Below are 14,610 nucleotides of genomic sequence, written 5' to 3'. Positions count from 1 at the left end.
TAGAAAATGTTTTCATGACTTTTTTTAAACACAATAAATGAGATCACGAACAGGTTAAGTAAAAAAAAAATTAATGTAGTGGATACAGTCATGGCCAAAAATATCGGCTCCCTTGGTAAAAATGATCAAAGGCTGTGATAATTTATCTGCATTGTTAATCCTTTTGATCTTTTATTTTTTTTAAATATAAAAATCTATCTTTTCACTGGATAATAACCATTTAAAATGGGGGGAAATATCATTATGAAATAAATGTTTTTCTCTAATACACATTGGCCACAATTAACGGCACCCTTTTATTCAATACTTTTTAAAATCTCCATTTGCCAGTTTAACAGCTCTAAATGTTCTCCTATAATGCCTGATGAGGTTAGAGAACACCTGACAAGAGATCAGAGACCATTCCTTCATCCAGAATCACTCCAGACCCTTCAGATTTCCAGCTCCATCACGGTGCTTCTTCTCTTCAGTTCACCTCACTCATTTTCTACAGGGTTCAGGTCAGAGGACTGGAATGGCCATAGCAGAAGCTTGGTTTTGTGCTCAGTGACCCATTTTTGTGTTTTTGAGGTTTGTGTTTGGATTATTGTACGGTTGGAAGATTCAAACATGGCCCATTATAAGATTTCTAACAGAATCAGTCACTTATTGATTTTTTATCTGTTGGTATTTGATAGAATTCATGATGCCATGTGTCTAAGATGTCCAGGACCTCCAGCAGAAATATAAGCTAATTTTTTAGTTTCATCTGCTCTAGCTCTTTTCTTAAAGCCACTTCACTAATTTGTGAAGCTCAATTATCTTTTGCTGCACATCAGAAATATATTCTTTGTTTTTTCTCATTGTGATGTATGATTAAAGGAATTGGGCTTTGTTTTCCCTCCTATTTATATTTATGTGAAACAGGACGCCATGGCTGGATAATTTCATGTTCATAATCACCCTGGAGTGCTCAAAATTGTGAATATGAATTGGAATATACTTCAGAGATATTTTACTCATAAGAATTTCTAGGGGTGACAATAATTGTGTCCAACGTGTATTTGAGAAAAACATTTATTTCATGATATTTCCCCCCATTTTAAATTCTTATTATCCAATGAAATAATTTGTGATTTTTTTTAATTAAAGATCAAAAGGATTAACAATGCAGATTAATTTTCACTGCCTTCTTTGATCATATTTACCAATCGTGCCAATAATTTTGGCCATGACTGTATATTTAGCAAAATGCTCCTAAAGACCTTTTTTTTTTATTAATGAGATATGAACATTGAATTGCTTTTTTGAAATTAATATAACACTACATGACACTGTTTACAAGCTGTTTTATTTATATCTTTACACGGTTGATACACTGACTGAGCAATAGCATGAGACATAGTACATTTCAGTAGGTTGTACCATTTCTTTTAACATGCCTTCTGCCCTATTTGATATGATGTTGATGTGAATTGAATCCTTAAGTTAACTTAAGTGAACGTAGGTTTGCTAACTTTAAAGTCAGGTTGTTATCAAGTACAATGGGGTTACACAGAAGTTATCACTATTGATTACTGATTGACTACTGCTATTGATTTATAATTTGCTAAAAACAACAAATTGAAGTGAAAAAAACACTGTTCACAGAATTTGAATTCAATAAAATTTCTCATCAGACTTGGACCTTAAACATAGTCTTTGCAAGTGATTGAAAACTTCCAAAACTGTAATCGGTTTTCTCTTTCATGGAATCAGAACAAAGCTAATATTTGAAAATACATTTTCTATTTCAATAGTAACAGATCTGGCTTAAAGGTAGGGTATACAATTTTGGAGAGGTTAGCAATAGCAAGCTATCTTTGAAAGCATAAGATACCACCCTCCCTGCATATTCACTCTCCAAAGCCACGCCTCCTCCAAAAACACATAAACACACAGGTAGACCAGAGGCTATCCAGCGACATGACGACAGATGGTTGGTGGAGGGTTGAATGCAAAACTTTCAGATTACCTCATGTCTCATTCACTGGTAAGAAAATATTATATAACGTAGCATGTCTGCGCGAACAGGGTGCATGGATGTATGCAAATACATATGCTGACAGGCAAGTAGGACAAACAACAACAAGCATAACAAAAATGTTTTTAACCCAAATCACCTAGCCTGCCTTTAAAGGGATAGTTCACCCAAAAATTAAAATTGAATAAAGTTGTTATTTTTGTTTTCTTATTGGGCACAAAAAGTATTCTTGTAAATATCTTTAAAAATATCTTAATTTGTGTTCCGAAGATGAACGAAGGTCTTACAGGTTTGGAAAGACATGAGGGTGAGTAATTAATGACAGAATTTACATTTTTGGGTGAACTATCCCTTTAATGGCAAAGATATTAGAAGGCTTTTCTATCGCCCCCTGAGTATGGAGGTTACCTCAACAGTAACAGAAAATGTATGCATAGGACTGCAAACTTCTAGTGTATTGGCCAAGCATTTGCATCTGCGTTGGTGTACGTAGCCTAAAGTTACCACAAAATGTTTGAAAATTACATTAGAAATTCCAGAAAAAAACAACAACAAATTCAGCAGCTCGCTGTGCAATGATCTGAAGAAGAGTAAGTAGAATACAAACCCTGGGCAGAGGGGCTGACGCTGCTCAGGGCGATGGTGCAGGTAAAGAGGATCCAGAGAGCGAGAGCCATGCTGTGGACGGAGAGAAGGGATGTGGGGGGAGTGCGGTCAGCGGGAGCTTGAATGCAGGGCACTCCTTCCCTCACGCCCTCTCACTGATGGAGAACCTGGTGAGAAGAGAACGAGAGAGACAAATGAGAAAGAGAGATCAATACTAATAGCAGGACCTAAATTCTTACTGTCGGCCTTTCCCTTCTGTGGCTCAATAAAAAAAGTAGTACTTGCTCCAACTAGATCCGTGCTTTCTGGCTCTGCACGGCCCATTTCACGTCGCACTTATTCAACATAATTGAGAGGCGCTCTAGGCGCCGGTCAGGTGGAGTTAGACGACTAGAGCTGAAGGGCGGCCATTTTGTTCTCACGCTAACGTGGCAACAGCTGTTCCCTGTCCAACACAACTATTCTGTGATGCCAATAATTTAGTAGTAACCAAATAAACAAAAACAAAACATATGCTGTTATATGGATTCAAATGAATTGCTCAGACTGCGGCCAGAAGCACACAAACAATTCAAGGTATGCAAGCTTGATTTTTTACATTCCAAAACGTGTCCAGATTATTATATAAACCAGTCTGTGGTCAATTTTCTCTTTTAGGTTGACTTTTGTCATAGTTTAGCAGACGTTTGCAGACAATATGGGTTCTTCTGTCCATTCTGTCAAAGCAAGACATCCAATGAAGCTCCAATGAGATCAATGTTTTCCAGCTCTGCACGGCCCATTTTACATCGCAGTTATTCAAAATAACTGAGAGGAGCTCTAGACGCAAACTGGGCAAAAATCAGGTATATGGCTACAGCTGAATTGCTGGCCATTTGGTTCTTGCGCTAACACATCAACAGTTGTTACCTCTCCAACACAAATATTGTGTGTTGCTGTTTGCTGATAATTTAGTAGTAACCACATAAACAAAAGCAGAACATTGCTGTTCAAATATGATTTTTAATGAATTGTTAGACTGAGGCCAGAAACATGCATCTGATTTAAGTTATGGAAGTTTGATTTCACATGTTTTAGATGAACGGCAACCATTTTGTTCTTGCACTATTACGTCACTACCTGTTCCCTGTCCAACACAACTATTCTGTGATGTTGTTTGCCAATAATTTAACAGTAAGAAGTAAAGAAAATCAAAATACATGCTGTTTCAATATGAACTCGAAAGAATTGTTCAGACTGAGGCCAAGAACACGTGAACGATTCTGTGCAAACTCGATTTCATACGTTTTGTTTCAAAATTTGTAAAAAATGCAATCCATTTAAAAAAAATGCTAGAAAAAGGTACTAGAGTAACCAGTCCTCTTCTACAGTTAATTTTCTCTTTTAGGTTGAATAATGCAATGGTGGTGCAACTGTTTGAAGAGAATCTGGGTAAAACAGAATCTCAAGTGTGACCTATAGATCTGTCAAAGTGAGATTTTGCCCAAATTAGCTCAGATCAGATCCGTGTTTTCCGGCTCTGTACGCACCATTTTACATTGCAACTGTTCAGAATAACTGAGAGGAGATCTAGGTGCAAATCAGGTTCAGTTCAGATCTGAACAGCAGCCATTTTGTTCTTGCTCTAACACATCAACCGCTGTCCAACACCAATATTCTGTTCTGCTGTTTGCCAGTAATTTAGTAGTAACCAAGTAAACAAAAGCAAAAAAAAAATGCTGTTCAAATATGAATTTGAATTGTTCAAACAGGCCAGAAACCTGCAAACGATTCAATTGAGCTCACATTTTGTGTGTTCTGTTCCAAAATGCAATTTGGTATCAGGTATTTAAGTAACCCGTCCCATTCTATGGGCAACTTTCTTGAATCTGGGTAAAACACAAAATAAATACTTCCCTCTAATTCTGTCAAAGCGAGATGCCCACTGTTGCCCTGTTGAAAAAACTAGCATATGCTGATTAGGTATGTTTTGAAGCATGGCCGCTGGTTTGAGCTGGTTTAAGCTGGTCCTTAGCTAGTCATGTGTGGGTGCGGCTTAACACTGGCCATTTTGTTTTGCGTTAACACAGCAACACCTGTTCCCTGGCAAACACTTCTGTTTAGCTAAAAATATTTTGCGTTGTCGTTCGCCAATCATTTGGTAGTAACCAAATAAACAAAAGTGAAACATATGCTGTTCTGTAAATTAGAATGAAATGTTTGGCCTGGGGCCCATTACTTGAAAACAAACGCTTCTAACTAGGAAAGTTCCATTTGACATGTTGTTACATTCCAAAATGTGTCAAAACTCAGTTTTCTCTTTTATGTAAATTTGCAACAGCCTGAGGAGAATCTTGCTGCAATAATACAAAAAACAGTACTGTAAATATACTTGAAGCCAGATTCCCCACTGTTGCTCCAACCAGGTCCATGTTTTCTGGTTTTGCACGGTCCATTTCACATCACACTTGCTCAAAATAATGAGAGGAGCTCTGGGTACACACTTGACGGCGGTCAGGTACAGTTAGAAAGCTAGAGCTGATCGGCGGCCATTTTGTTCTGCGCTAACACAGCAACAGCTGTTCCCTGGCAAACACTTCAGTTCCAGTCATTCCAGAGCTTGATTGGACGTGACGTGCTACATATGCATGAATGTGAATGTACGGCCCACCGCAGGTCATGCAACATACAAATGGCAAGAGTGGCCGTTCTGTGCACGTTTATACGAGAGAGAAAAACGAAGGTATATAAGAAGCTCGGGATGTGAGAGCGAGCGAGAGAGAGTGGACAGTTTCGAGTCAGTACTGCCAGAGGGCTCAAACATCTCATTTGCCTAATGAAATAAATCACAGTCTGGAAGTTTCTTTCATTTGTTCTTGGAGGCTGCTCTTCCTTCAGGGCTGAAAGGAAAAAACGACAGAAATGCATTGAATTATTAGAGCTAATGCTGCCCCTGCTGTGCGTTCAGAAAGAACAGACAGACTGTACTGCGTGTTTATTGAGAGGAGAACCTGTATGTGTGTGCCTGTGTCTCTCTTCAATGGGATTCGCTTTGATCCTCATAACTAGAGATGCACGATATTTATCAGACCGATAAATTATCGACCGATATGAGAGAAAATGACGTAATTTTTATTGTTCCGATAAATAAAGTAAATCCGATAACTAGATCCGATAAAGTATGCTTGCTGGTAAATCAATCAATCAATCAGTCTGATTTATCTGAGATTCATCTTCTTTCCGAGTGCAAGTGATTGCAGCTTTAAACTGAAGTGACTCTCAGCATGTGTTGTGCTCATTACGTCATCATTTGCGAACATGTCTTCGGCGGTCTGGAAGTTTTTCTCGGTGGCAGAGGAGGACAATGCCATTGCTATTTCCAACACATGTTCAGCATGGATTCCGAAAGGAGGAAAAAAGGCATCAAGTAGGGTTGTGACAGTGAGGAAATTTTCCACTGGTTAATCGATGTGTGTCAACCCCTTACCGGTATCACCTCGGTGAATGGGGGGTGGATGTCATTTGAGTCTTCTCTCTTTTCCTCGCTTTCCTTCGGTTTTAAATAGCTTGTAAGCTCCGTGTTTATTTTCACTTTTAAATTAGTGGCAATTCGGCGTCAAGCAGTTGTTTGTTTTTAGTTCGCTTGAGTTTTCTCACTTTCCTTTGCTTAAATAGCTTGTAAAAGCACCGTGCGTATTTTATTTTCACTTTTAAATTAACGGCAATTCGGCATCAATTACAAAATACAACATAGAATATATAGCTAACTTTTATTAACAAAACGAATAAAAATGCACCATGCTATAGGCTATGCCCAGTGTTGGTCATCTTACTTTAAAAAAGTAATTAGTTACAGTTACAAATTACTTCTCCCAAAAAGTAATTGAGTTAGTAACTCAGTTACCACACTGTAAAAGTAATTAGTTATTCAGCAAAGTAACTGTGGCGTTATTTTTTATGTTCTATAACGCTGTTACGTTCTATAACATCTTTAACGTTTATATTAACTGATTGAAGAATAAAAACACTATATACAGTATTTTAGAGCATTTGGTATTTATTTGAACTCAACAGATTGCAGCCTGCCATATGATGCATAGAAATAAAACCATATAGAAAATAAATATTGAAAATAAAATTCATGTGCAAAATTAAGACACACAAATGTAAACAACAGAACACTATCCTACTCTTAAATATTCCGTAAAGTAACAAAATTAAATATTGAAAATAAAATAATATTCACACATTCTACATTTAATAATAATAATATTCTACATTTGGACTTGGGTTAGCAGCTGCAGCAGCAACAAGTGTCATATTCGCATGGGTTGATGTAAGGTGCTTCATTAGATTTGAGTTACTTGATGCAGACGTGGATAACGTTTTTTTCCCTGGGCATAGCGTGCATGTTACATACACATTCTTGCCTTTAATTTCCATGAGTGAGAAGTAGTGCCGGTACTTACAGTTAGAAAACGCTACCTTTGAATTTCCCTGGCTCGTCGCCATTGTCGCGGTCTTGTGTGTTTAGTGGTAGTAAGAGCGTGCAATGAGAGAGCGTGAGCAGGGCATCCGCCCACCCAGCCAATCATCATCGCATTTGCAACGGTGTCATCATCCCCACCACTGCTCTCTCCAGGCAGCTGATGTGTAGCCAAAGCCTGACACCTCCTCGCGCTTTATTCAACCAAATTGTAGTAACGCGCCACTTTACATTCTCAGTAACGATAACGGCTCAACGATGGGAAAAGTAATTAATTAGATTACTCCGTTAATGAAAAAATAACGCCGTTAGTAACGCCGTTATACTTAAACGCCGTTACTCCCAACACTGGCTATGCCTAATATAAAATAACAGATAACTTACAAATGTTAAATATGCATGGTAGGCCTATACAAAACTGAAAATCAGTAAAGACTGAGGAACAAATAATTATAAAACGTAGAACGTTTATTAGTGAGATGGAACGTTTTGAGGCACGGACTGCATACACCTTGATGTAAAATAATGGGAAAAATATCACAGTTTAAATCAAATAAAAATCAGCAAATACTGTGGAACCAAATAGGCTAAATGAGAAACGAATGTTTAAAAAATAAATAAATAAATAAATAGACCTTCCAATATCACCTTAGATAAATGGCAGGTCAACATAAAATCCAAAAATATTTTTAAAACAGGCGCTTTTACATTTCGTTTGAAACTCTTCTGCCATCGTCTTGTCTTTTTCACCTCACTCTTGTCAGTCAGCTCGACTCTCTCCTCAGGTGATAAATGAAATCTGATCTGTGATGTGCGACTGTTGTTCATTCACAAAAATGAACCGAAATACATGCCTCACAGACATGATAAAAATATCTAAAGAAAGCTTTAAATTGCTACTTAACGAAATAAATAAAAACGAAAACAAAAACCAATACAATCGTTATCCGTGAAGATTCACTTCTCTCTAAAGGCACGTCTAACCAGGAGATGGTGAATCCTTACTATTTCCCGCGGACACATTCATGGTAATTACTTTTGCTGGGGCTTTTGCTTTATTGCGTGTATTTGAAGCAGAACTCTTCAGCTGTGCTGACGGCTCGCTGCTGCTGCAGGACACTAAACACTGTCGAGCCTCTCTTGACAGTCGCGGCAGCACGGACTCATGTTGTTTCCACCAGCGCAGCAATTTTTTTCATCAATAATTGATGGATGTCTAAAATATAAAGATAAGGAGAAGCCTAAAACAGGCCCGCGGCCCGGCCCGCGTCTGAACTATGACGTTAATATTGGCCCGAAGCCCGGCCCTATAGGACATAAAAAAGTAGGAGCCTGACTTTAAATTAAATTTAAAACAATAATAATAATAATAATTGGGGGCTAAAAGTGTGTTGTAATGCAAGCATTACTGAAAATGTACCGAGTAAAATATTACTGAAAATTGATTAGTAATGCCTTACACTACTGCGTTACAGCAAAAAGTATTACGTTACTGTAATGCATTACTTTTGTAACGCCTTACTCCCAACACTGCTTAAAGACTATATAACTTTCTCATCCTCGTGCACTAAAAACGTCGAATAGATGCATTTCTTTATGCATGAAATATTTGAATATAAATTTGTTGTTAATGAGTTGTTAATTGCAGATAAACCATAGTTCTGTCATAGTTCTGTTAAACCATTTCTGTTACAAAGTATTGTGGTGCCTTACACAAAAAATAAAAAACATTTGAAGAGTCAGGACTGATGTTTGCTATAGTTAGGCCAGAGCTACTAAAATATCAGTTTAATCAGTGAATCTTAGATGTTTTATTCTCCTGGGTGCACAAACTGCAGATTATATGAAAATTATAATATAAAAATATGAATTTATCGGTATCGGCCACGAGAAGGACTTAATTATCGGTTATCGGTATCGGTTAAAATTTTTCATGTCGTGCATCCCTACTCATAACCCTCTACCCACTCTTTTCATTGATCTTCCATAGTCATAAATGTGAAAAATAGATTGGCAATAACAAAAAAAAAAAAAAAAAAGGAAATCCACACACACAAACATTTTTCCATTGGCATAATGGTTTTAATACTGAACTAATTATATATACTATTCCACTAACCTTATATAAACCCCTCAACTTAAACCTCACAAAAATATAAACAAACTTATATAGAAGGTACACTGGCCTATATAGCTTTTGGAATAGTACAAACTTACTGAGTAAAAAAAAATATTCTGTGGGAAATCATGTAAGGCAGCACTTGATTTTATTCATTACAATTTTAATGGATTATTGGAAGTAGATGAATAATATACTTTTGTTAATTACTCTCCTGCATGGCCTTGGTTACATGAGAGAGAAAAAATTGAACCAAAAAAATGTTTAAAAAAAACCCCCAGATTGCACTGATGAATCATGCATAATTAGACCAGGGACATATATTTCAAAGTTAAAGTACCTCCCCCAATTGTCCCTTTTTAAATAGTCTACATATATAGCCTTTAGTTTACACTAGTATTCAAAAGTCTGGGCTTAGTAAGTTCCGTTCTTGAATAACTCATGAATGAATTTGACGAAGAGCTCGGAAAACTGGTCATGAGGCTACAGGTACATCTCAAAAAATTAGAATATCGTGAAAAAGTTCATTTTTTCTTGTAACTTATTTCAATAAGTTAAACTTTCATATATTTTAGATTCATTACATGTAAAGTAAAACATTTCAAAAGTTAGAGCTTACAGCTCATGAAAGTCAAAAATCAGTATCTCAAAATATTAGAATATTTACATTTGAGTTTCAATTAATGACCATCCCTACAGTATAAATTCCGGGTATCTCTTGTTTTTTGAAACCACAATAATGGGGAAGACTGCTGACTTGGCAATGATCCATAAGACGAACATTGACGCCCTCCACAAAGAGAGTAAGTCACAGAGGGTCATTACTGAAAGGTGTGGCTGTTTACAGAGTGCTGTATCAAAGCATATTAAATTCAAAGTTGACTGGAAGGAAGAAATTGGGTAGGAAAAGGTGCACAAGCAACAGGGATGACCGCAAGCTTGAGAATACTGTCAAGCAAAGCTGATTCAAACACTTGTGAGAGCTTCTCAAGGAGTGGATTGAAGCTGGAGTCAGTGCATCAAGAGTCACCACACTCAGATGTCTTCAGGAAAAGGGCTACCAAGCCACTTCTTGTCACGGTCATGATCTGTTTTAGTTTAGTTATGTCTTCGTCATCCTGCCTAGTTTGTTTCCATGGTTTTTGATTAATTGGTTTCACACCTGTTTTCTGTTCCTCATTGATTGTGTTTAGTATTTAAAGCCTGTGTTCTCCCCTGTTCCCTTGTCCGCTATCGTTTGTATTATGCGTTATGCTACCCTGTGCTCCTGGATTTCGTCTGTTTCTTCAGTGGGTTATTATTAAAAAGACTTTTATTTTAACTCCTCCTTCGTCGTGTGCTTATCTAGCATAGCACCCATAACACTTCTGAACCGGAGATAATGTCAGGAGCGTCTTACGTGGGCTGTGGAGAAAAATAACTGGACTGTTGTTCAGTGGTCCAAAGTCCTCAGATGAAAGTTTCAGATGAAAGTAAATTTTGCATTTCATCTGAAAATAAAGGTCCCAGAGTCTGGAGGTAGAGTAGAGAGGCACAGAATCCATGTTGCTTGGAGTCCAGAGTGAAGTTTCCACAGTCAGTGATGATTTGGGCTGCCATGTCATCTGCTGGTGTTGGTCCACTGTGTTTTCTGAAGTCCACAGTCAACGCAGCATCTACCAGGAAATTTTAGAGCACTTCATGCTTCTTTCTGCTGACAAGCTTTATGGAGATGCTGATTTCATTTTCCAGCAGGACACACTGCCAAAGGTACCAAACACTGGTTCAATGGCCATGGTATCACTGTGCTTGATTGGCCAGCAAACTCGCCTGACCTGAACCCCATAGAGAATCTGGGGTATTGTGAAGAGGAAGATGAGAGACACCAGACCCAACAATGCAGACGACCTGAAGGCCGCTATCAAAGCAACCTGGGCCTCCATACCACCTGAGCAGTGCCACAGGCTGATTGCCTCCATCCCATGCTGCACTGATGCAGTAATTCATGCAAAAGGAGGCCCAACTAAGTATTGAGTGCATAGAAATGAACATACTTTTCAGAAGCCTGACATTTCTGTTTAAAATATCCTTTTTTTTTATTATTGATTTTATGTAATATTCAAATTTTCTGAGACACTGAATTTTGGGTTTTCATTATCTGTAAGCCATAATCATCAATTTCAAGAAATAAAGGCTTTAAATATTTCACTCTATGTAATGAATCTATATAATATATGGGTTTCACTTTCTGAAATGAGTGACAAAAAATATTGACATTTTTCACAATATTAAATTTTTTTGAGATGTACATGTATATCTCCTCAATACTTTCTCGTATTTAGACCAAACTTGGAGTTTGTTATGCCAGCAATGTCCTGAGGTTACTGGCACCTTTTCAGCACAGTGCCACCTACTGGTCAGGAGATAAGAAAAAAGACAGAATTGCTCTAAGGCTGTATTTCTATTGCTATAAGGCTTTGGCATATTGGCACCAAACTATGTGCATGTCATTGTTAATCACACGACATTAATTTGGGAGCAGTGCAACCTATTTGTCAAAAGTTATAAATCATTAAATAATTTTACTTGTGATTTTATTTATAATTTTTCAGCCAATTTAACTAAAATCATCTTAAAATGTCTATAATTACCATATTGAGCCGAAAGAAGAATGTTTTTTTTCTTGGAAATACATCTGAAAAAAACGTGGTCGTCTTATATTCAGGGTCTAGACTTTGACGTGTCAATAATACACCCACAACAATAGGTTGTGCCAAACACGCATAAAACGAGTGTGCTATGAAATATGTAATGTAATGTGTGTAGAAAAGATCGCGAGTGAAAACAAAAGAAAAAGAAAATGCTTACAGCGACATGAATCGTGACTGTCATATTAGCCTGATGGGACCAAACTTCCTCAGTAAGTGAATTTAAAACATAAGACAAGAATTTAGGTAGGCTACTACGAGATGGATAGCCTAAATGTTCTAGGCCTATAATTCAGATGGGCAACCTGTTATGGTATATCAAAAAGTGTATATTTTTAAATGTCATTGTTGGTACATTTTACCAGTATTTACCATACTTTCAAAACAAAAATTAAAATAGGAAAAATATGCAATATGAAAATAATTTAAGAAAAAATGTTTACAGAGAGAGAGAGAGAGAGAGAGAGAGAGAGAGAGAGAAAAAGATTTGGTTTTCAAAAAGCCTTTTTCCATAATGTACATCTGGGAAAAGGGGGGTCAATACGGTACTCAAATGTCTTAAAACGCTTAAACCTCAGTAATTGCTGCTTGCAGCTTTTTTTTTTTTTTTAAGAAGTCTCTTATGCTTACCAAGGCTGCAATTATTTGATTAAAAACACAGTTAAAACAGTAATATTGTGAAATATTATTACAATTTAAATGAACTGTTTTCTATTTTTATTTCAAAGTGTATTTTATTCCTGTGAAGCAAAGCTGAATTTCCAGCATCATTACTCCAGTTTTCAGTGTCACATGATCCTTCAAGAATGATTCTGACTCAATAATTTTTTATACTATTATCAATGTTAAAAACAGTACTGCTAAATATAAAAGTTCAAAAGAACATCCTTTATTTTATATAGAAATCTTTTTGTCTTTACAGTCACTTTTAATAAATCAACACATATAAACGCTTCTTTAAATAAATAATCTCACTGACCCCAAAATTTTAGGTCTCAGCTGTGAGCCTTGACTTGCTGATTGCTAAAGCCATTCAAGCAGTTGGTATGAGGGGGAGGGACATTCTCATTCTAGAGCATTTAATTGGACAAAAATTTATAAACGCCCCCAAGTACGAGATCAATCAAGATTACTTTAGGGGCTTTTTTTAAAAAAAAAGATACATTTCAAATTCTTGCATTCATTGTCAATCGTCCAGCTAGGCAGCAGTTTGTACATTCTCTGCTTCCTCCAGCTCCTTCATCATTCCAGCCATCACTCCATCCTCCCTCTCTCCTCCCCATGACCTTCTCTGATATTTACCCTCCTCTCCTGTGGCACGGCAAAAACCCACAGCCACCGGCACAAGAGAAGAGACTGACCAATAAAATCAGCCATGACAGAAAAACAGCCTTCTTGCGTGCAGGCAAGATAAAGCATCAAAGTCTGGGAGGTAAAAAAAAAAAGGGAAAACAAACATGGAAGTATGCACAGAGCCCTTCTTCCTGCTGTCTACATGTTACTAATGGTCAGAAAATGCTCCCCTCCTGGGAGGCACCACCGTCTCTATTTTTTCTTCTTGCTTTTGTAGCTGTTAATAAGAAAAAAAATTGTCTTTCAACCTCTTTCTTTTGATCTTGCCTCTGCCTGCACTCGGCACAATGGCTCTCCTGCGGTCCCAGCTGATAAAGGACGGATAGGAGAGAGAGAGGAAGGTGGAGAGCAAAAGAAAGAGTTGCAGCAGGCGGTCTTGGAAGTCTGTGCCGGTTGAGAGGGGAGCAGTGCAGCGTGGGTATTCACTATGAGCTTGCTGTCCGTACTGCGGACGAACAAATCATTTTATTGTACTATTAATGCTACAGTTAATTCCTGAAGATGAATATGTAATTGATAACAACCCGTTATGATTATGTTCATCTCACTTTGAGCTAATTTGCTACAGCAAATAGAGGTTTTGTCTTAAAGTTGTGATGAGATGGAAGTAGCGACAGATTTTTCGTCCATAATGTGATGTACAACCAAGTGAAATTAATTATTAAAAAAGACAAAAATGTAGGGAGGGGCTTGGTTCAATCCTTCGATTGTTGACTGAATGGAGCTTAAAGCCGACTGTGAGAAATGGGTGGGTTTAATCAAACTAAATGCCTGAAAAAGATATTTTAATCAAAAATTACAAGGTCAAAAAATACTTGAAACTTAGAAAAAAAAGAAAAAGGAACTAATAATAGATGAAGCAATAGGATAAAAAAAAATGCAATTCATATCTTTGAATCTTCTGCTAAAAATGATTAAACTAAAGCTAAAAGCTAAATAAAATTAATTACTACACTGAACTAAAATGACCTTTAAACAAAATGAAACTGGAAAGTATGAAAATAAAAACAGATTCAAAATATTAATACAAACTATAATAGTATCTCAATGAAACTAAAATAACACTGTATAAAACAAGTCACAAAATCTCTCGTCTATTTAAAACATATTTTTTGAGAATGATTTAGATGTAGAAAAGAGAGTTAACATTAATCAATATGTCTTTGTTTATGTTCTTTAAGACTCCTCAGCTGCAAAAGAACAAACACTTAACTATAAAATAGACTAAGGGGAAAGAAACCAAGAGAGGAAGATTTATGAATGATGTGCATTTGAACATCTATTTATCTGGAGACAGCCTTGATCCAAGGCAAATAACCTAATTATCCAGTTTCATTAGATCATTACTATAATCACCACGATCATTATTATCTATTTG

The 14,610-nt window shown here is 36.8% G+C and overlaps 1 protein-coding gene across 1 annotated transcript in view; it reads right to left on the bottom strand.

Moving 5' to 3' along the window:
* The window catches only part of adgrl1a (adhesion G protein-coupled receptor L1a), a gene marked incomplete at both ends in the record, with an annotated part of 98,718 nt that extends 96,039 nt beyond the window's left edge, over positions 1-2,679 (bottom strand). The window contains one exon of the mRNA XM_079401896.1: positions 2,610-2,679. Coding sequence (XP_079258022.1) covers positions 2,610-2,679 — 70 coding nt within the window. The remainder of the gene's footprint in view (positions 1-2,609) is intronic.
* Between the last annotated feature and the right edge of the window lie 11,931 nt (positions 2,680-14,610).

Source organism: Barbus barbus (genome assembly GCF_936440315.1).
Source record: "Barbus barbus genome assembly, chromosome: 4".
NCBI lineage: Eukaryota > Metazoa > Chordata > Actinopteri > Cypriniformes > Cyprinidae > Barbus > Barbus barbus.
This window is presented reverse-complemented; position numbering and strand designations above follow the sequence as displayed.